The sequence below is a fragment of the Ammospiza caudacuta genome, chromosome 10 (genome assembly GCF_027887145.1).
Source record: "Ammospiza caudacuta isolate bAmmCau1 chromosome 10, bAmmCau1.pri, whole genome shotgun sequence".
NCBI classification, from domain to species: domain Eukaryota; kingdom Metazoa; phylum Chordata; class Aves; order Passeriformes; family Passerellidae; genus Ammospiza; species Ammospiza caudacuta.
The window spans coordinates 15,812,940-15,835,732 of record NC_080602.1 but is presented as its reverse complement, the minus strand read 5'-3'; the positions used below and the strand labels follow the sequence as shown (position 1 = coordinate 15,835,732).

The window sequence follows — 22,793 nt, the reverse complement described above, 5'->3', positions numbered from 1 at the left end:
AAAATACATCTGAAGGGTTTTTCAAGTATTAAATATCAGCTATAAAATGAAATGTTTTTCCCTTAAGTTTGAATTCTTTCTACCCTCAAGTAATACAACATGAATTTTCCCTTTCACTGCTACAAGAAAAAAATGTGTAACATTGAAGTTCTATCAGTAACACCTGCTAAAAATATTGGACTGGGATTGAGGGATCTCACACAATAAGTGTTTGTGTGTATATGTGTGTATAAAATCTCTTTATCTGAAATTATTTCTCTGAAACCCATCCATTTCTTTTCACTGCAGTATCACCTCTACTACTCGTACAACAAAGTCTTTGACTTCAGAGCAGAAGAAAACAGGGCACCTCATTTTTTGTCCCCTAATAAAAATCAGTTGAACACCACAGATGACTGCAATATTACACTTAAAGAAATAAGAATCAGCCCCAATTGTTTTTAGTGTGCTATTTTCTTAATTCCTCCCCAGGACTGCAGCCAGTGCCAGGGACCACTACAGAGCAGGATGGTTATTGAAAGGAAAGTAAGTGGCCCAAAAGGTCTTCATAGTTAGACTGTCTACAAAGCTCCCAAGCACTGACACATTCCAGGAACACAAAGACCATGCTCTACAAGGGATGATGGTACAGTTCATGCTGGACACGAGCAAGCATTCTTAAAAGTACAACAGCATTAGCAAAGTGAAGAAGTTTGGAAATAATACAGTCACTTCACTCAGCTAATATTATTTTGGCTTCTTTATATACATAAAGTTGCTATTCAAGCTATAAACATGCCACAGAACTATGTGGATTATTCAGAGTTCAATATGAACAAAATTCAAATAAATCATTGTTCTTCTTACTTTTAAGTGTAGGGGCCGAAGCCTTCTCTATCCCCTTCTGTGGCAAGTCCACTACACAGTGAATCTTTGTACGCATGTATACACATACATTTATCAAACCTTGTTTTCTATAATGCTTTCTTCACTGAAATTCACTGCTGGAGTCCTCAAGACTATCATAATATCTCTGTGAAATTACCAGGTCTCATGTTCCTTTTAAGAGAAATTACAATAAGTTTTTAATAAATCCAAGACTTCTGGGGGCATAGTATGAAATTTCAGCAACCTGACTATGCATAGTCATTGGTATCATACAGAACTTCCAAACATGTCTTGGTAGCACCACATGCATATGAGTGCTTCAGCAGCAGTCATTGCCCAGAGTCAGACCATTCTGTGGGATAATCTAGTGGATATATAATAGAATATAATTTAGTTAAGGCTATCATACTACAGACAGACTTGGGTTATTTTCCATATATCAGAGCTTTTCTCTGGCAACAGTTTCAGGGCCAATTTTTCAACTTCTGGTTGAAGAGAAAAATTTTAGTTGACAGAAAAAGATACACACCAGAAGTAGTAAAAGGTACAGAAAATCTGACCGCAGAAATTAACCTTGGGAGGCAATGGCCCAAAGAGAATATGCAGGTATTCTCAATGAACATTAAAGCAAATTCATGTTTTATATATTTAACAGACATCTTATTCCAAACAGATGATAGATATGCTTCTATGTATTATAGATTTAGTAGATGCAAAGTGGGAAGCTCCCAACAGGTTGTTGGGTTACTGAACATTTCTGCTGCTAACAAACTCTTCTCTAAGTGCCTAAGAACAATGCCATTGCAAGCATACCATTTTTGAGTAGTTTGGAGAAAATTAACATATTATCAGCTGAAAAAAGCTATTCTGAGTTTACACTAAGCAAGAAACAGGGCTTGTCTTTTCACATAGAGAACTTGCAATTGGTTTGTTTTTTAATTTTCATTTTTAATGTACATTTATAAAGAGAAACATTGAATAGCAAATGCCCTGGACAACGAGCTTATTTTCTTACTAACAGAACATTATGGCACCCTAAAATCAATTTGAAAAACTCCTGTTATATCTTTAAATCATTTCTCTATCTCTCATAAGAGCTATCTGAAATGCCTTTTAAGTAGCACCTTCCAGAAGATGTCTAGTTTCTTTAAAAAACCCCATCCTTTCTTGCATATACTGTCCAATCCTGCTCCCTATTATGAACACCTGTATGTACAGGTTTGTGTGTACAGCTGGGGCTGCAATAAAATGGCACAAAGTACATAGGAAAATGTGTGATGATCAAAGTGTTATTCATATTATAAGTTTAACTTTAATCTTCTGAATAGCCCAAAATATTCATTTACAGAGCAAATAGTTGGCAGAGACAAAATAAAGGAAGATATCCATATTCTGTGATGCCTGAGTACATCTGAGAAACAAACAGGGAGGAGGAGGGGAAAGGATTTAGAAACCTGTATATATGATGAAGACTTTCTGACTACTACAAACAGGCAAAATAATACTGGGGCAGGGTGCTTATTGGTCAGAAATTGTTATTTGTTAGGAATACGCTTAAAAGAAAATAAAAATAAAGAGTAAGAAAACACAAAGGTTGTAGATCAGAGTACAGGAAAGAGGACAGAAACAAAATTCACACTCAGACCTGAAGTATTTAAATACAAATAAGTTGAAAGGATTTTGTTTGAAGAGCATAAAATAACAATGGATGAACAGGAAGAGATAGGGGTGCCTACACAGCAGCAACACCACTGCTATGACCCCCTACTATACATACAAAATACAGGAAAAGAAAGTCTTTATCTCTCTAAAGCTGTGACCATGGCAACCAAGTCTCAGGAACAGACAAGAGTGGAGTATTTCACTCTCCTGGGCAGCTCTGGACCACCAGATGTGACTGGCAAGAGACTGCTACAACATCTTATTCTTCCTGTGGACCAAGTACTACAAATCGTGTCTCTTGGTGTTAGCGCTGTCCACACAGTTCTCTGGGTTCTGCATACTGAAGGATGCATTTTTACTGGAGAGGTCACACAAATCTTCCTGCCTCGAGATGAGGCATTCACTGCTATCACATGACCTGTCATATCATCAGGCTCCAGTGCTCTCTGTGTTTGCTGTCACAGCTAAAGTATTGAAAATCCTCAATATTGCACTGCTGCTGTGACCTAGTAACTCAGATGACTCTTACAGCATAACAGTGCTATGTGAATGAGAAATTATTTCAGAATTGATTGTATTTAAAAACAGCATGTGGTTGAGAACAAATCCTTTGCTTTACTAGTAGTCAAAACAGAAAACTCAGCATTCAGAGCAAGTACCATCTGTAACATTAGTTGGTTTATCTTCTGTTAATATATATTCTCTATAAATACCAGTTTCACCTGAAAAAACCTCTCCCAACACACTTTCTTCTATGATGGTAGAGTATGGCATACAGAAACATTATGTTCCGTGCTACTACAAAAAATGCTTGAATTTTACAACACTACAATCTTGCTCCAAGACAGTTGGCAAGCACTTTGTTTTAAAAATTTCTCCTTATTGCTAGTGCTACCATTCCACTATCAATTGGCCCAAAACAGATGGAACAAACGTTGCATTAAGAATATATATTCTAAACAATACCAAGACAAAAGTAAATGCCATCTAGCAAATAGAAATGGGATAGATTACACAAAATCCAGCCTATTAAAATAGTCTAATAATATTTTAAAAGGTATTTTACTTTAAGGTTGAGATTAAAAATGGAGATGCCCTGTGATGTGTCTCTGCAGACCCTCCTTACTCATTTGTGCATTTGGAAGATTTCTGTCATGTCCAACTCTGCATGTTATTGACATTCTTCAGAATACACACTTTCAGAAAAGCATTAGCAAACTACTGTCAATATCCTTTGGCTGAAAAAAAGCAATGAAAATCAACACAAAGTAAACTACTGAAATGTAATTTATAATGTTAGTTTATATATGTGGGTAAAAAGAGCAATTCCCCAACACAGCCAGTCCTTACATGAGGATTTCTGATGCAGGCACAAGACCCCAAAAGAAACGCCACTCCCCTGTTCTCTCCCTGACTCCATCTAAACTATTCCAAACAGTAAAAGACAATAATACCTTGAATGAATTGTTAAGACATAATAAATGAAGTAAACTGGGCTGAATGGAAGAAGTTACCAGCTCTGAACTCAGAAGATATGCAAGTGGTTTCTATCTCCTCCTTTATCACAAACTGAAAGATGGACTGAGAATCTGTCTCTTAGTGTCCGGAATGAAACCCCTCCCTGGCATGCACTCTTCTGACTGCACTGGATCATAGCAGTTTTCAGTTACACTATATATATGTATATACATATACACACATGCAGAAAAAAAATATCTTTATTCTTAATAAGATCAACTGCCAACTGGAGGGAACAGATACATACAGCTAAATTCCATACATGTTCCCCCAAGTATACATAAAGTACATAAACGTACATATCTGTATGCACACATAAAGATACACTCTTGTACACTGGCAAGAGTGAGGTATCCTCAGCTTCTGCAAACTAGGGAGAAGATGACACTCTTTTTTTTTTTCACCCCGAGACACACTTTCCCAAGCTCCACTACCTTTTACTATTCTACATCAATAAGTATTTACTGAACGATGACTCAAATTTAGAGAGCTATGAAATATTCAAGTACAAGCTACAGATTGACCTGAGGCTTACACATATAAATATAAGATGCAATTAAAAAAAGGCAAAACATTAGTGAAATTTTACCTTAAGACTGACAAATTAAAACAAATGGAAAAAAGCCCCAAACCCAAATGCTAAGTTCCACAAGGCATATATATTCATTTTTAAGTCTTATTTTGAGATTTGTAGATCTTGAGGCTATGCAAAACTCATTAAAAAGAAACAAGAAGGTAGTGACTGCTATGACTTAGACCCTACATCATGGCCTCCAGCAGATGAAACAACTATGGGATTTATCAGTTAGGCCACAATCACCCACTCAGATCTAATTCTGACCAATGACCTGAAGAGAAAAAGAGAACAATGGAGGAACAGGGAAAAAGAAAAAGAAATCAAAAGAGACTGTAAATCCCTAAATTTTACAAGGAAAAAAAGTCACAAAAATCATAATTCTTGTTTCTACAATTATCTAGGCATAAGTCTTAAAGTAATGACCAAATTTACTCTGAGTTCAAAGTTTCATTAAAACTATACAACTTATTTTCTCACAGCCTTAACTTTCTAAACAGTTTAATCCCTAATTTCTGTGTGGGATGAGAAAAGTTGTCAGATGCATTAAATAAAGGCCTACTTAGGAAAAATAAAAAGCCAGCCAAACAACCCAAAACCTGCCCCTCACATTCTTCAAACTCATGTGATACTTGCTGTTTACTACAGGTTTAGAAAGTCTCACTGTTGGCACCAATTAAAAAAATATTGGAGCATACATAACTACATAAAAATATCTTTAAACAGTGTTTGAAAACCTTTCAGCATGTTTGACCATTAATATGATTCATCCATAACATCACTATCTGCAGAGTAATTTCATTTTCTCTATGGCAGGTGCACTTCTGAAACAGCAGAGGTTTTATGCAACATTTAAGTTTATTGATGCGGCATCAAACACAGTAAGAATTACTTTCAGAGTATTTCTGAACTCTCTTCTATTTTTCATAAGGTTTTTTATGATCATACAGATGGATTTGACTAATTTTAGACACTGCATATTTTATTAGGGCTTAAAAACTCATTAAAAGACTGGTTTATTTGATTGATACCTCTGTAGCTTTTAAACACTTGAGGTAAAATTTTCTATGATTGACAGCTATCTTAAGGTGGTATGATTTTTTTTTTCCTTTTCAGCAGAAGTGTCTCAAGCGATTAATCATTCTTGTGAAGTCATGAAACACAAGTGTTTCAGAAAAACTTCATGCCTTAAAGTATGGACTCAAAGCTGAACATTCACCTTTTGTGAACTGAGCCTCCAAGCTGACACCTTGCTCCCAGCACAGTGACGGCACTGCTTGAAGCACTGCTGCTTTTCCTGCTTGCTCAAGCAGAGTTCCATACAGACCATTCCACATGGTGACAAAAGATTCCTTACAGTGAACAGACTCACCTCTACCAAAAACCCTGAGATAAATACATCAGTATCACCCTGATGCTACATTTGCAAAAACAGGTGGAAATAGCAAAGAAAACCTCTGAACTGAGGTAGCAGGTACTTCTATGTACAATCTCTGGTATACTCAATAAATCAAAAAATGGGGGGTTTAAAACTACATACCAGCTAGAGTGTTCTCAGAGTAATTCTGTAAATAATTGTCATAGGATTTCTGGTATGTTGAGATGCAGACATTAGAAGCCAAGGCAACTGTAACACTTCTGCACTTATAAAGAAAATGGCAGAACTATTGTTACTCAGCACTCAGATATGGTGATAACAAACATGTCAAAATACAAGGAAAAGTATTCTATTGGGGAAAGGATTTAGGTACAGCACAAATAGGGAAAGTGATACATGAACAGTGTGGATAAAACAAAATACTGTATGTTTAGTTATTGTCTATAATTTATTGATGATTTTTGACCTTTTCTAGCAAGGATGGTAAGCAGGGTTAGTTTTGACTAGTCAGGAGATCTGACCTCATAAAAATATTTTTAGGCATATATTTCAATTTTTTTTTATGTTTGAGCTAGTAGCATGTAAGATAGCTCTGAAAATTTGCACTCCCTGGGGGAGTATGAAAAAACCACAAGATAGTCAGTGTAAAGCTAAATATATAGTATGAGAACTGAACAATAACTTGAAGTTTTATTAAGTGATGTTATTCTATCTTTAAACCCAAACTAAACATATCCTTGATAAAACAGAGCAAGGCTTGCAAAGCAAAGTAAAGTAACAGGAAGTTAGTAAATTACTCATTCTGCAAGTATTATGAACTTCGAGCAATAAATTCACTTTAAACTCATACTAATTGAAAAACAATTTATCTCTGAAAAATGAAGATTATTAACTCTGAGCAAGGAAGATTGCTATTTAAAGCCCACCCACTCATTCCTCACTCTTTATATACATTGGATCCAAAGGCAGCTTGGTAGACATGCTGCCATATGCTGCACACAGTAAGCAAAAATCCTTTGATCCTTTTATTACTGTATCTTATTGTAATGATATTTACATCATACAAAATGTATGATGTAAATATCATTACATCTAAATGATCTTTTTTTCTAAAAAAGCAAAGATACCAAATGGTTAGGAAAATGTAAAAGCAATACATATAACAGCTAATTTCCTTATTGAGGGGGTTTTCAAGTGGTGGCTATTGGAAGAAATATTCTGCACTTTAATTAGAATAAAATTTGTTATTGATTTTCATATTTGTCTTCTAGAACACAAGTTTGGAGAATATCCTGTACACATACTATATTAATATTCCAAATGTATGATTAGATCAATATTCATTGTCATGGAAAGATATTCCACTGTAATGGAAAGTTGCCGTATCCATATATTAAAATTTAGGTAAAATGCATTAAACTACACTGATGATATTTCATGGCCTCTGTATTGTTTTCTGTATCACTACCCACATGCAGCTGCAATATCAACATTTAAACTTCAAATAATTTCACTTCGCTCTTTAAATCAAGGGAATAAAGGATTTAAATGAATGTACCTAATTCTAGATTTGTAACAGCAACAGGCAGTTATCTTTTTCCTTTTTATCCCCCACCTTTTTTAGACTTGGTTTGTAGTCAGTGGAGAAGAGATACAGACTTAAATTACACTTGAAGTCAACCATACTCCTAGTATTTAACATTTCAGCATAAGCTATGCTGAAAATCCTATTGATTTAGAAAATATGTAGACAATTGTTCTCAGAAAACTTTCCAATGATCACATAAAATAAGGCCGTCTTTGTAAATCTCATGGAAAGAGAGTACGAGTCATATATAAAGTAACACTGGTTTAGAGTTTAACCTAGGACACAAAGTTTCTTGTGCCTCCAAGTGATAATCATGAGAGTCTGTTGAGACAAACATTTTTAGCTCTTTTGGAACGCTTTCTGTACAAATGTGTCAACCTCTGTCACAGGAAACTGGACAATGACAAAATCTTCCATCTGCTCCAGGGGGTTACCCAATTACATGATGGAAGAACCATTCTAGAGTCAAAGTGGTACTAAGTCTCTAAACTTTACTAAAGTCTCCTGTCAAATTCAACAGAATTATTGCTGACTCTACAAAAGCGTAAATACTGAAATATTCATAGAAATTTCTTAATCCACAGCCTGAAATTCTAAACAGACTGGCTGTTTTCCCAGCTATCCATTACCTTTTGCACAGGAACACTGTTCAGATCCATTTTTTAACTGCAAACAGTGATATATGAGTCTGCACAATACTGCAGTGACTTTAACTTAGAGGCAAAGCCTAAGTCATGAAGCTAACTGCATAGCCAGAAGAAATATAAACACTTTTTGACTGCAGAAGCAATAAAAGCTATCTTATGTCCCTTCCCATAACAGAACTCAAGCACAAGGCTACCACTCAGATTTTATCCTATTTAACTGAGTTAGGGAACATGTTCAGAGGAAGCTGTTTAGGCAAGTGGGACTGCGTGGTTGCCCATTTATTTGCCAACAGATAAATCCTAATGAAAGGTGCTGTGCTCCTGCAGAGGTGCCTCAGTGATGCTGTGGCATCTCTGTCACACATCTGAACAATGCTTTGTCTGCCTGAGTGCCACTGAAGTATCTACATAGCTCTTGATCTAGGTCAGGCCAATTTCAAGGATCAATGCCATGACCTCTTGTGTTCTGCTCCAATACAGATGTAATTCAACATTAAAGTAGCTACAGTATATCCTACTAGGCTTTCTCAGGTATTGACCCTAGATGGCACCTTTTAGTCAGCAATGCATAACAGGAGCAACAACGAATAAGATTTGTTAATTGTTACTGTAGAGCAAATAAAAGCATCTCTTCCTGTGTGAGGTGGTGACTGTGGCACTCATGCTTCCGTGATACTCATAAAGGCACACTTTTAGCCATCTCTACCCTGTCTGAATATGTAATATGCATGAGCAGTGGTATCAATTTTACTTCCTCTTTAATCTTGAAACAGGCAATGGTTTTATGAGTAAAAGGGGGACAAGTTCAAATATACTCTAATTCTTCCTGTTTTGTCTAAAGCAAACAGTGTAGATAGTGTGTTGTAATAACTGTAAAATACATTGTGATCTCAGGGCTCAGTTAGCAAAATTGCATTTTGATACAGTTTTCACATGCTGCGCATTTCAGTGGCTCTGGACTCAATGCACCTCCCTCCTCTCAAGACACACAGCTCTGCATTGCCTGCATACTCGTAGTGCCTAACGCCATTATAACCCCTGATAGTCCTGTCTGTCCAAGCTCAAGTAAGTACATTTATTACCCATATGAATCAGCACTGCATTCTCAAATCCCTTGGGAATCTACAGTTTAACCTGAAAACATTTACCTTTAGTTTTGCTGTCTACACAGTTATGAGCTTTGCAATTATGTCCCACTATTAACTGATCATCAATTAAATCAAAACATCTCAGATCATGAATTTTTGGAAGAAAGCACAACTTTGTGCTTCAACTTGGGACAGTTTAGACTGAAAACATCACACTTTTTAATAAGTTTCGTTTTTATTTATAGCTCTCAGGAATATTCTACTCAATTCACATTTAGCTACGTCAGCTAAACTTCTGACTATCAGGATGAGACTTAAGCCATTCTATTTTACTAGTGGCATACCTTGAACTGTATGAAAATTTTCTTTTTTTCTTGCTTATATAAACATTGAAACTCTCCCATTCATATAATCAACATGTTAGCATTTCTACTAATGTTTTGGCCTTCTATAAATAACACCATGGGACAGAAAAACCTTCAGCAAAGTGACCAAAACATCCAAACAAATAGGATGATCCTTTGTGTTATTACCTGTTTCAATTTCCCAAATATAAACTGAATTGTCTTCACATCCAACAATTAGCACATTCTCAAGAGGGTCAAATTTTATCTTCTTCACAGGAAATAGATGCTTTCTAGCATGTAAGAGACATTGTCTCTTCTGGAGGTGTAGAATTGCTACTGAGTGGTCACTGCACAGACAGCACACTATACTCTGGTCTTTTAACTGCAAAACAGAAAACTCCAGTTTCAACACTGTAACCACTATAATTCATAACCACATCATTTAAAAACGCCTAGGAAGAGCATTCCAGTGATTTCCTTCCCAGAACATACTAATTTAAAAAAAATTATATGTTATGTCAGCCAACATCTTCAACTTGTTTTAGCAGGCTGACTACACAACTAATTTCCTGACAGGAAAACATACCTCCATCTTTTTTTTTTCCAGTATTTTAACTATAATAATTTAAATTCCATTTATTCACAACATTAAGCATATCAAAGCAGTGATTATATAACCAACTATACAGTAGCAGTTGTCCTAGAAGAGAAAGTAGTAAAAAAATTACCTTAAACCAAACTGGTGTTCATGTGATATAAAATTATGTCAGGTCTAAAAAGCCAAGAGTAATGTATTTCTAAGAAAAAAAAAGTTACAAATTCCTTTCATACTGTATGGATCTGATACTGCAAAACCTTCCCTTCCTGCAAATAATTTTTGGTGACACACAGAGGAATTCCCCCACAGAACAATTCAGCTCTTTAAACAAGACTGAAACACAAGCCAGGCAGGCATTAAATCCTATTCAGTCTTCAGAATAAAGATGAAAAGGCGTTTTACAAATATTAAAAACCTTTTTATTGGAAACCATTTTTTGTGTACTTTATCTTGGCATGTAAGTGAACTGTGAGTCGTTGATAAGTATCAAATCTGTCTTTGAAGGCTTTGTAAGAGGAAAAATTGAAATTCCAGCCCCACAGAACACATAGTTCAAAAGCTACATAGAACATTCAGTGCAGTACATTTTCACCTAAATTTAACTTCAAAATTTAATTAATTAGAACACAGTTTTAAATTATTCTAAATATCATAAAATGCAAAAACATACACACAAAGGACCAAAAAGATGTGTCAGGAACCAAAATGAAGTGTATATATTTTGAACCAACAGAGAAGATTAAAATACTGTGGTTAAGCTCCTAGCCTCACTGAGTAAGTTTTTAAATTTCAGGAGGAATTAATCAGATTGACATATAAGTCAAGAATCATGACAATAAAAATGGTGAATAGAATGTTAAGAGTTTCAATTTAATATGTTACAAACTCAGAAACTCAACTCCCTGCAATTAAAAGCAACTTTCAAAGACAACAAGTAAGTGAAGGTAAATTAAGCATAAAGTAGTGTGGGCTAAAGTACTGCCAGATAGTGTTTTATTTTCTCTTGCATATAAATATACACACACAGATGGGTATACAGAGGGTTTTTTTGAGACATCATTTTTTATGCTTTTACTTACTCTGTAGTGTTCTGGGGACCGCAAGAGCTCTGTCACTGCACCAGACTGCAGATTAAACAGCTGTAGGATGCCTCCAGTAAATATATCCCACAAAATCACAACAGAATCCTGGCCCCCTGATAACAGCCAGCTGGGATCAAATCTTACTGATTTGTCATGTGGATAAAGTAAGCAAGTGACTCTGCTACTGTGACCATTCAGAACCTTATAAGGTAGATTATCTGAAACAAGATGACACATTATTTTTGCTCTTTAAGAGTAGGAGTTCCATACTTTACAGCACATTTCCTGAAAGTCAGGATAAATAATGAACCAGATTTTACATGGTGTCAAAGAATGCCAAAACAGTGACATGCCACATATCTCACTTCTAGGGGCTATCCAATCCCACAGCCATTCCCAGATTCCTACTACTGGAATGCACCTTGGTACTACTAAGTTGTGATCCAATAGATCAGTTATGGAAGGAGAGAGATCATCACAATCTTCCATTTTCCTCATTCCATTCCTGACTGCCAGCCCTGCTTTTCAGAAAATTTTTACAAGGATCACTGGAAGTGATGCCAGAATTATGAAGTCTCCTGTGTTTGAGATGAATCTGAACAAATTGTTAAAACTTACCTTTAAGAAAAGATATATTTTCTAAAAGTCTTTCTCTTGCAGTTTCTAAACCTAACGTTACAAAAATTTTTCCATTTTCACATCCACATACAAGCTTATCAAGACCAGGTATGTACACAGAGGAACTGACAACTGCACTTCCAAATCCATCTTCAGATCCACAAAGTTGATCAATAATCCCCTCTGACATGGAATGATGTTTATCAAAATTATCCTGAAGAGTCCACATGGTTGTAATTGGGATCTCTAGAGGGTAGAGCAAGAGAGGATTTTTTTATTTATGCAAAACAAAATATAAAAAGTCAAACTAAACAAAGTACACCTTTTCATCTCTTGATCACTTCCCTTATCCTTTCTGCAGTCTAGGGTTCGAAAGCCAGCAGCTGCTACTCCTCCTAACTTCAAGCAATCACTACACAATGAATGAAGGAGCATCACTTTCTAGTGTAAAAAGTTTTTTATGAGAATTTTCATTTTCATGAAAATTGACTCCAAGAGATAATGAAATAGATGGTAGTAAGGAGCCAGAAGTGCCAAACCTTTTGGAGAACCATCAAATGTTGACACAGGAACATCAGGAACATGCCACAAAGTGATCCGTCCTGAAACTTCACCAGAAAAAAGAACCTTGTAGAAAGGCTCCTTTCTTTCATTCATGAAGCCCATGACAGAAGGAAGACTCTGGCAAAAACAACAGTAACTCAATATTTAGAAAGAAAACAGATAATGTAATAATTGTAAATGTGAAGAGGGTTTCTTTCATCAAAAGCTATAAAACTACAGAATAAACCACAGCTGATTGCTTATCTGCCACTAAATCCTGCTCAGACCAAGTCTACTCTGCCTGCTACAAACCCCTCAAGGATCACCCCTGCTTTGCAAGTATCCTTGGCTAAACCCATATCCTAAATGGAAAAGTAGACTGGGAGGTCTCTCCAGGTTTATAGTTCCACCAGCATAAGGACCAAGGGCAGGCTGAAAAAACAATGCGCTGAAATATTGATAATCTTTGCATCAAAACAAATTCAGTAAAGCTTCAGTCATCACAGCCTGCATGACTACAAATGATGAAAGGTAAAATTATGCTTTTACACAGGTAATAGCCTCTAACACCATCATTCAGTCATCAGGTGGTCAAGCATTTCCAAAGAGCAATGAAGCTGCTGCAGGGTGTCGAGCACAATCCTGATGGGGAGCACCTGGGGGAGCTGGGCTTGTTTAACCCAGAAAAAAGGCCCAGGAGAAAGCTTATCACTCTCTAAAATTACCTCATAAACTTATTACCTCATTACCTGATAAACTTATTTACAGTTTTACAGATTTTTTTTAACAGATTTCTGATAATCAGTTCCAAAATAATTAACTGCCCTGTAAAATAGTTTGGTTTATAGTCTCAAAATGGAGTTCAAAACAGATCACACATATGATTTGGTTGTCTCACAAATCTGCTATAAAAACTACCCAGGCAGTAAGAAAAGTATTAAAGCAGAAATATTAAAAAAGAGCAGTTCATTATTTTTTAAAAAACATATATTTAGGGGGAAGCATATGTGAACTTGGTACCACCACCATAACCCTATTATTTGCTAAGCCATGTGTTTTGGCTGTTTCTTTTCCCTCACCTTTCCTGACCTTTTGGCATCCTACAGCAGTTATCCTATCTGATTTTTAGATCACAGCATTTGGGGAAAAGCTGAATGGCTTATGCTATTTCCCTTCAACTGAAAATTAAATCTGTCAGGCTTCACAGGATTATGCAACAAGCATGCTTTCTAAAAGCCTACATTTGTCAACAGAAAACACTAGAAAACCTCACACAGGTATATATTTAGCAATGTTTCTAGTCAGCTACATGTAAAAATCTGTTTCTGTTGAATATTTTCAGAAACTGCTTAACAACCTGCTTGAACTGTCACACAAACACTCAAAGTAAAGCAATTTCAGGCAGGAATTAAATCCACATCTTCCAACAAATGCAACTTCATTAACAGCATTAGAAAAAAAAAAAACCAACAGAACCAAAGCTACACAGGATAATCTGTTCTATTTGCTCTGGTTCATTTTTTGCCCAAATAAGAAGGCCTCCCACATATCTTTCCTTCCCCCCATTCCCCAGCTTCCCAATTATCCAATTATAATGAATTTTCTTCTTTTCAAACCATCGGGGTTTCCTTATTTATGTGTGATCACACAAAACACAACATAAGTGATTGAAGATGTAGGTTTTCCAACACAGCTGTGTCCATTTGGGATACCTGTCTATACAGTAACTTCAAATTTGAAATTGGTGCGACATGCTCTACTAAATATAAATTCGCAAACAAAAGTGTAGACATGATCTACTTATTCAGCTTCCTCTTTTCTTAACATTAGAGACTTCTTCAATCCAGGGCCATGGACATGAAGAGAGTCATATGTGTCTCATTTTATGCACTCTGGGTACATGCTCTGCATGCGATTCTGCCTCTGAAGGCTGCAGCCCACAGTATTCTGGATAAAATGCCACAGATTCTGACCCTTCAATTTCAGGTGGATACACAACCTATTTATATTGTTACATTGAAACATGCATACATTCCTTAATAAAACAAGAACTAAGTAACTTGCTCACATTTTGCTCATGGGTTACCTTTTTTGATTTTGGTTTTAGGGCATAGTTGTACTTGTTGGGAGATTTTATTCATTTTATTTGAAAGCAGAAGCTTCCAAAAATATTTTAGACCACATCTTTGTTAAAAATATTTTTCTTTTTGCTAAAATTAAAGAAAAACAAGAACCAGTCTATATAGAGTCAAAGATAAAGGCTTTTTTCGACTGTGAAAAAAACCCTAAATATAGCCAAAAATCAGGCAAAATATGTCATGAGCCTCTTCAAGTTTGTAAGCAACAATTTTAAAATGAAGGAATAAATATTACTACCTGTTTTTATGGAAATTAAATCTGCTGATGAATTCCTAAGTTCTTTTGGGATTATTCAGGTTATTGTAAACAGACAACAAATAAACTTTCAAGCCATTACAAATTTACCTTATTTTCCTTCATACCAGTAAAGCTGAGTAAATGAGGATAAACTGTTTCCTTCAGTGCCTTCCCATCAGCAGGGTACATGCTTTTAGAAAGGCCACTGTATAATTAAACAAGAAATTTTAAACATATAAGCTTTAGAAAGTCATTTTTCAGAAAGCAGAACAGTAACATTCAAGATTCACAAGTTCAATTAAAGGTAACCAAATAAGTAATTACAGGAGACTTTTTGAAATCACAGCACCAGCTGCCCAAGTTCTACATGGCTAATCTTATTCCTATGTCCCCTGCTGTGTCAAACAAAGGCTGAGGGCTGTCAAACTCAGGGTAAACCTTTGAGTGCCAAAGTGGTTTTGTTCTGGTTTTTGATCATTTGCAACATGCAGAGATTTTCCATAGTAACCCTCCCAAAGTTCATCTTGTACCTGAACTTTTTGTGTGAATTTCCCATCTGAGCCCACCTGTTTAGCAGCTGGTAGATGTAACTGTGGCCATCTTCTGTCCAGATGATAAGTCTGTAAGCTGCCAGCACTTCCCCACCAGCAAAGCACTGACCACTCTTACAGAACTCAGTACAAAGCAAGGAGAAATCACAATAATCATAGACCTAATTCAGAAAAAGAACAAAACATATACAAATATTATTGGCAAATTCATTTTAACCTACACTGGGTTTGGGCAGTGAATCAGGAAGTAGAACATGAGTTCAACTCTTCATAGTTGAACAACTGTTTTTAAAGCCTAACATGTTTTGATAAACTACTGCGAAGTCAGAGTCAAACCATACAGTTCAAAGTTAAAGAAACTGACAGTTAAAAAAAACCCAACCAAAAAGTAGCATTAGGGTCTTATAGTCTCATTATAGAAATTAACAGAAATCAATGGATGTTACAGATATTTTTCCATTAAAAGTGAAAAATCCATTCTACACATGAACTCTCTCTATAAATGCTTTTGTATAGAATTTAAGTAGCCCAAGAGACATCTCAAGGATAGTCTACAAGTACATTATCTGAAGTTGACCCAGATATTTGTGAATTTTTTTGATCCCCTCCTGTCCCCACAGAGATGTTGGAATCAGGTTACATGTTAAAATAATTTTGAGTGATTAATGTAAGAGAAATTTTAGCCCTGGAAAAGAAAAATACAGATTTTTTTACAATAAGTTTCAGTTGAAATATATTACTTTTTCTCTAAAACTGTTTTTTTTTTATTTTAGTTACTTTATTATAGCTTCAAGAAAAAGAAATATAGCCTGGGGTCTTGAGTTTTGCTGCTGCTATCAACAAACAAAGGTCCCAGACTACTGAAGACTTGCCAACTGTGAGTACTTCTGTCATACTTAAACAGGGATTTTTATTCTTTGTCTCCCTTTCAAATGCACTGTGGAGGGGAATATAATGCACTCAGTGGTCTAAAACTGTCCAATACTTAAATCCCCCTTCTATCCAGCCAATTTGGAGTTAAACTTTTACAGCAGAAATACATTCATAAAAAATAAAAGCTTCATCTCTTTCACACAGTTAAGATAAGCCAAGAATTGTTGCAGGCATAATTATATTCGACAATTTGTGAATGCTTTCTTTAACATAAGGAGATAAACAAGTATGTAAAAACCGTATTAGCTTTTCAAAATTAACAACATAAACAAGAAGTGTAACTCTCAATAATGTACCTGCCAGCACATGGAGGACACAACAAGAAGGAGCCTTTCTGTGTAAGTACAAAATCTTACTGCTTGACAGTTTATGCAGTCCAGAGATTTTGATTCCTTCTCGCACACATATTGTTTCTCCTTTACAGCACAGAGGGGGAAAAAGGCTATAAAATTTGTTTCAGATATCTGAGCTTTTAGTACAGAAACAACCCACTTTCAAAATTCAAAGCAAGCTATAATTCTCAACAATAGAAAGACAACTGGTTCACAGCTAACACGTAAACAGAGCAAGCTATAATTCTCAATTAACAATAGAAAGACAACAGGTTCACAACTAACATGTAAACAGAAGAATGTAAACATTCAGTGTGGCTCAAACTGTCATCTCACTTAAAGAAATGATAATGAATGTGGAGAAGGACCAAAGGAAGGCCATAAATACAAACTGCTGCAATGACTATCTGCCAGGTATTCTTCAGTCAAAAAAATAGCTACACCACCTATAAAACAGAGGATCAGATTCAAAAAAGCTGATGAATATTTTACTTTCCCACTCATTCTTGTTGCAACCAGAACAGTCCAAGAGGCTGGTGTTGCCATATGTCCTGTTTGCTCTTAACACCTTTAAAGGCAGTGTAAAAGTAATTAATTTTCTTAGCTTTGTATTGCTACATGTTCTGCTAAAAACAATGTATGTATTTTCACACTTTTTGTAGGAATATCAGAAATATTAAAGTAATCACACTCAAAATTATTATATTGGAATTACAGTCATTAATTATTGATTAAATCACTTAAAATGGATATTTTCTGTTTTTTAAGATACCAACAGTCTCAAAACCTCTCAGAGAAGTGCTATGTATGCTTGGAATCATGCCTATAAAACTGAAAGCCATTTTCTAACATCTTGAAGCTTCAGTTATTCCAAGTAAATACAACAATATTTATTAAAATACTGCTCTTTAGAATTTAGCAGATTGTTGCAAACTCTGCAGCAGTCCCTCCACAAAAGGTGCCCCCAGGCAGTAAAAAGACTGCACCACACCATATGTTCCTCTGACATCTGTAATCAGTTGTTAGAATCCTCAGAATTTTTACAGCACAGCAGTGGGGTTTGCTCTAGGAATGTTGAAAAGATGCACCCCAAAACACCACAGATAAATCAAAACCACCAGGATGGTATCAAACCGGACAGACTCTCCTCATGTTAGTGTTCAAAAACACAATCACAGGGGATTATATGCAGTGCTTTTTATTAAGAGTGCTGGGAATCGGGGTATATTCAACCCAAATCTGACTCCGACCATACATCCGAAATGATCATGTTTTATACTCTATCGTTACATAACTTTCATGTTAATTATTAAACTTATATTGTTCTATAGTATACATAAATTTAGCCCCTCTCTGAATTTCCAACATAGTTTCTCACTATTCTTCTTATGGTTATATAATAATTACATTTAATTACTAAACAATCATCACATCTAACAATTATATAATTTATCATACTGCTTACGCAGGTGCAGTTGATCTGGGAAAGCACAAAGCCTAACATTTTAGATTCTATCTTTAACTTTTTCCAGGGTTCCACTATCACTCAGGGGCCTGATTTGACCTATAAACAAGTAGTGCTGCCCACACCCTGCAGTTTCTCCAGGCAGTGGGTGAGTTACCAACATTCAGAGAAGTCTGTTGATATTTTGCCATTTCTGTCTCACTGTTGAAGCCCCTTTGTGAATCCAGCTTTTAGAGTATAACTAGAACATAAAAATTGCATCCCAATTCTAGCACTTTTTCATAGAAGGTGACAGCTGCTGAGAATATTAACTCAAAAAAGAGTGAGTTTGAGGGTAGAAAAATAGGACACTTGACACAGCAAGAGTGAAGACAGCATTGTGAAAAGCAGACCGAGGAAAACAAAATCTAAAGGACCATTTTGAAGAGAGTAACGAGGGTGAAGAGGGAGTACAAAGGCCAATATTGAAGAGCTTTGAGTTTAAAGGACAGAGTGAAGGGGTTCAAAGACATTATGAGGATAGCAGGAAAGCATTGGAACTTAAGCATCCTGGAATATGAAAAGACAAGAAGCCTGGCCAAAAGGTAGTACAGCTGCCGAGGCAAGAGCTGTCCAATGGGCCAATTTTAAATAATGCTATGAAGATATGTTTTCACAATTTTCAAACAAAAGTAATAAAATCTATTTCATACACATCCAGATGATGGAAATGTATTCATATTCTGTTTCAATACAGCCTTTACTTGAGAACATTCATGTTAACACTGACCTGAATGCTACTCAGAGATGAAGACAGGTCCCATACTTTGAGAACTCCAGCTACAGACACTGCAACTAAAGAGTCCTCTGTGAAAAGTTAACGTGAAATAGTCAACTTGAAGCCAAGTTCAAACAGCCCCTATCTGTTCAGCACCAAAACAGGGATTCTGCAGGACACTGCTTAGATGAAATATCAATTTTACACACAAAAAAGTAAATTATATATAGAAATACAAAAGATGTAAGCAAGCAGTGAATAATGTATTAACAGAAGGCACAGAACTGTGGTATTGTGCTTTTAATTTATCTGATATTACAAAACTTATTTATACTTAAATTGAAGAACTGAGCCGCTTACAGCCCGTATAGGTGTTTTTTCTCTAAAAACATTAAACAGAAGCCTCAAAAACACCTCTTGTACTAGCAATGAAACCTTAACATCTTCTCTATAACATCACTGTTAAAAGATTTGATATTAAATCAAGCAGGAATATATCATCTATGCATAAATATTTGATCACAATTTAATTAACCTACATAAATATATGTAAAACATATACCTTGAATTCTTGCAGAGTGTACAACACACATACATTTTATCCAATCAGAGGACTGAGATGATGACAAAGTGTGAAGAACACCCAAAGTTTTAGCATCCATAATAAGAACATCTTGATATTCTCCACAACAAAGAAGCCAGCCTTCACCTGTCATTCGGAATGAGCAATGGTAATACTGTCCAAGTAGAAAGCAGAGAGTCAGCACACAGATACACAAATGGCATGAAGATTTTTCACACTGAACATGTCATAATCAACACTTGTAGCATCACTAAAAAAAACTAAGGCATATGTCAAACCATACCCAATATTACTAGTGACATTAGCAAGGCACACAGCTTAGTGAAAGGTGCTTCAGACTGAAAGCAGCATCTGTCCTTCCTAAATATTAGGATTTCTGTAATTTTTGGAAGAAAGTCAGGTGTTAATTTTCCCTATAAATTGCTACAGAGTTTGAGACTTGTTTTTCTGAGTGGCCCCTCTCCAAACATTTCATAAACCTCCTGTCATCAACAGCTGTATGAAAAGGAAGAATCAGATGCAGAATATTCATAATTAAATTTTTCATAATTAATTACTGATTACTTTCCAGGAAGTATTTCTACTCCATAGGATATTCTTCATTCTGACATTAAACACCCTAGTGCCCAGAATCTTCTGAACACTATTCTCAGCAATCACAAAGGGAGAAAAACCAACAGACAAAGCAAAGGGACGGAGTGCAGAGTGACTATGATGATTTTTTTTTTGCTGGGTGTTCTATATGTGCAATGACATCTGCATTGTATGTCTAGCTGTAATTTTAAACAATTTCTATAAATGCATACACAGCCACCTAAAAACAGATTTACATTTACTACTAACCTTAAAGGGAACAATCATCTAGTCAGAAAAAAATATCAGACAACCCAAAAAGCCGCACCTCATTTACAAATTTTCTGTACAGTTTTGGTTATATAATAATTCTTGGTTTTTTTCAGTAAATTAACTGAAGTGTGTAGTAAAAAAACTGGAAATAGGTATTATGAATAAACAGAGGCAGAAATACTTAGAAATTAAAATTACTGTTATCATTAAATTAGCCTTGAAATAGAGGATTTTTATAGTCAGTAATTCCTCTGAGAAAATTCCACACTGGTTAACAGCCACAAATGTTTAAGTGTTGACCCTGGTGTTGAATTTCATTTCAAATGGCAAATATTCAGTTTGCACTACTTGACATCTGCCATTCATAGTTAAATCATCTACACTGAACAAAAGGAACCTACTAGAGCAGATAGGTTAGTAGTTCAATTAAAACCAAACATTAACTACAGCACAAGCAACCATTCCCCACAGAACAACAAGGAAAAAATCTACAACAAAACACAACAAAATCTGCAACAGAAAAACAATTTATTATAATTATCAGAAGGAGGCATTTTAAGAATAGTTTCCCCTCCTGGCAACACCCACTTTTCCCTAAGCTTTCCTGTTAGATGTTCCTGTTTTCTATTTTGCCCAAGTTATTAAACAAATATAATTATTAGCCACAATTAGGTTTAGCACATTTTAAATAGAGAGGAACTACCAATTTTCTGCAAGTACTTGCTACACCTACTTGAAGGGTAAGTAAAAAAAAATTAAGAAGTTAATCTTTCATAATTTTTGTCAGCAATATATCCAAGCTTTTTCCTCTTCCCTTTACAAAGAACAACTGTATTTGAACTCCTCATATTAACCAAAGCAGTGTCAGGAAAAACATTTTCTTCTGGAAGGGTTAAAAACTTTGGATTCCAAATTGGCTGCACTTTGGAGTTACATGAAGGCTCAGATACCCATCATTTGGAGCCTTAGTTCCACCTTAGACTTCCTCACTGAAGAGAATGAGCATTTTAACTAACACAGGAATCCTGAGCATCTCCTCTACTAACACATCCAGAAATAAACCATGTCCCAGAATCAAACCTATAGAAGTTGGGCCCCTCAATCTCACTCACAAGTCTATTTCAAACCCTCCCATACTTGAAAATCTAGATACTTATTTTACCTGGATATAGTTTCAACTGGAGACACCTGAATTATCCAAAGCAATATTGAAAGTTTCTGAAAATAAGGGATTTGTCCTAAAGTTCTGCAGTGAATGAAAGTGTATTTTTGAAAACAGGGTGAATCATTTTGGAGGTCAGGAGTTCAGCACCAAAACCATTCAAAAGCTTAAAAATAAGTCTTTCAGCAGATTGTCTCACCATGTTTGGCCAGATTACTTGTACTTTTAAAATGTCATGAAAAAGCCAACATCAAATTTGAAGCTTCCACACAATTTTAACAAGACAAGAGCAAAGACGGACCATTTCACTTGGCTACCTGATGCATAAACAGTAAGTTAATCAATACAGCATTTCAAATATTTGCAGCTTAAAAGTTATCAGCCTGATTTGATTAAGGAATGCAGAGAAACAAAAAAGTCTCAATTCTTTTCTAAGAGGAAAAAAACCTGAAAAAGATAAAAAATACGTATTTTGTGACAGGGTCTTTTTTTCCTACATTACAAGCTATACATTTAAAACTGTTTCTGAAAAATATCATGTTAATAAAGCAAAACTCTGGTAATGAACAGAGAACCCATGAAAAGCTGCTATACTTACATGGATTGCTGTGTGCCTATAAGGAAGCTTTGCGTTCTCAATGCACTGTCCACTAGTGACATTCCAAACACACATCTCCCTGCCAAAGATAACTTCATATTATTCTCTGTCATTTCCACTCAATTGGCTGGAATAATTTTGTGCCACCAAGTTTTTCTTTAGTGCTGTATTTAAGTGTAGTCTGGTCATTTATAAAGCTTTTTGTTACAGATTGCTGGGTAAGAAAATGTAGTCATTAGCAGGGGATGACATACAGTATCTGTTTCTTTTTGTTTTGGTAATTACATCCTGCTGCCTTGCAACCAACCTGACTTTAAGACCAACTCTGGTCTACAACAAATTGTAGGTATACTGCCATTACAGCTCGTCAACATGTCACTGTAACTATCTGTCACTGGAACTACATCCTCCTGAAAATGATTCATTTCACTGAACTTAAACCAGACGTTTCAAAAAGCATCATGCATCTTCTCCCACATCAGACTTCAATTCTTGAGAGGAACAACGTCTGTTAAGAAGAAACAGTGCCATCATGAGGCTGTTCCCAAAATCTGCTCTCAATACACTCAACCACCTGAGTACCTGTTCAACACTACAGCTACACTTGGACACACTTAAGGTTGTTTGAGGAGACTTTGGCACACATTCCTTATCTACACATTATTCAACATTCAGTGGGA

The 22,793-nt window shown here is 35.6% G+C and overlaps 1 protein-coding gene across 1 annotated transcript in view; it reads right to left on the bottom strand.

The window, feature by feature from the left end:
* Nucleotides 1-22,793, bottom strand: part of WDR72 (WD repeat domain 72) — a 96,500-nt gene that overhangs the window by 63,185 nt on the left and 10,522 nt on the right. The window contains exons 4-13 of the mRNA XM_058811543.1: nucleotides 22,114-22,192; nucleotides 19,487-19,661; nucleotides 18,937-19,013; nucleotides 16,667-16,786; nucleotides 15,453-15,598; nucleotides 14,987-15,091; nucleotides 12,507-12,646; nucleotides 11,968-12,213; nucleotides 11,347-11,567; nucleotides 9,856-10,051 (exon numbers count right to left, since the gene is read on the bottom strand). Of these exons, the coding sequence (XP_058667526.1) occupies nucleotides 9,856-10,051; nucleotides 11,347-11,567; nucleotides 11,968-12,213; nucleotides 12,507-12,646; nucleotides 14,987-15,091; nucleotides 15,453-15,598; nucleotides 16,667-16,786; nucleotides 18,937-19,013; nucleotides 19,487-19,661; nucleotides 22,114-22,192 (1,505 nt within the window). The remainder of the gene's footprint in view (nucleotides 1-9,855; nucleotides 10,052-11,346; nucleotides 11,568-11,967; nucleotides 12,214-12,506; nucleotides 12,647-14,986; nucleotides 15,092-15,452; nucleotides 15,599-16,666; nucleotides 16,787-18,936; nucleotides 19,014-19,486; nucleotides 19,662-22,113; nucleotides 22,193-22,793) is intronic.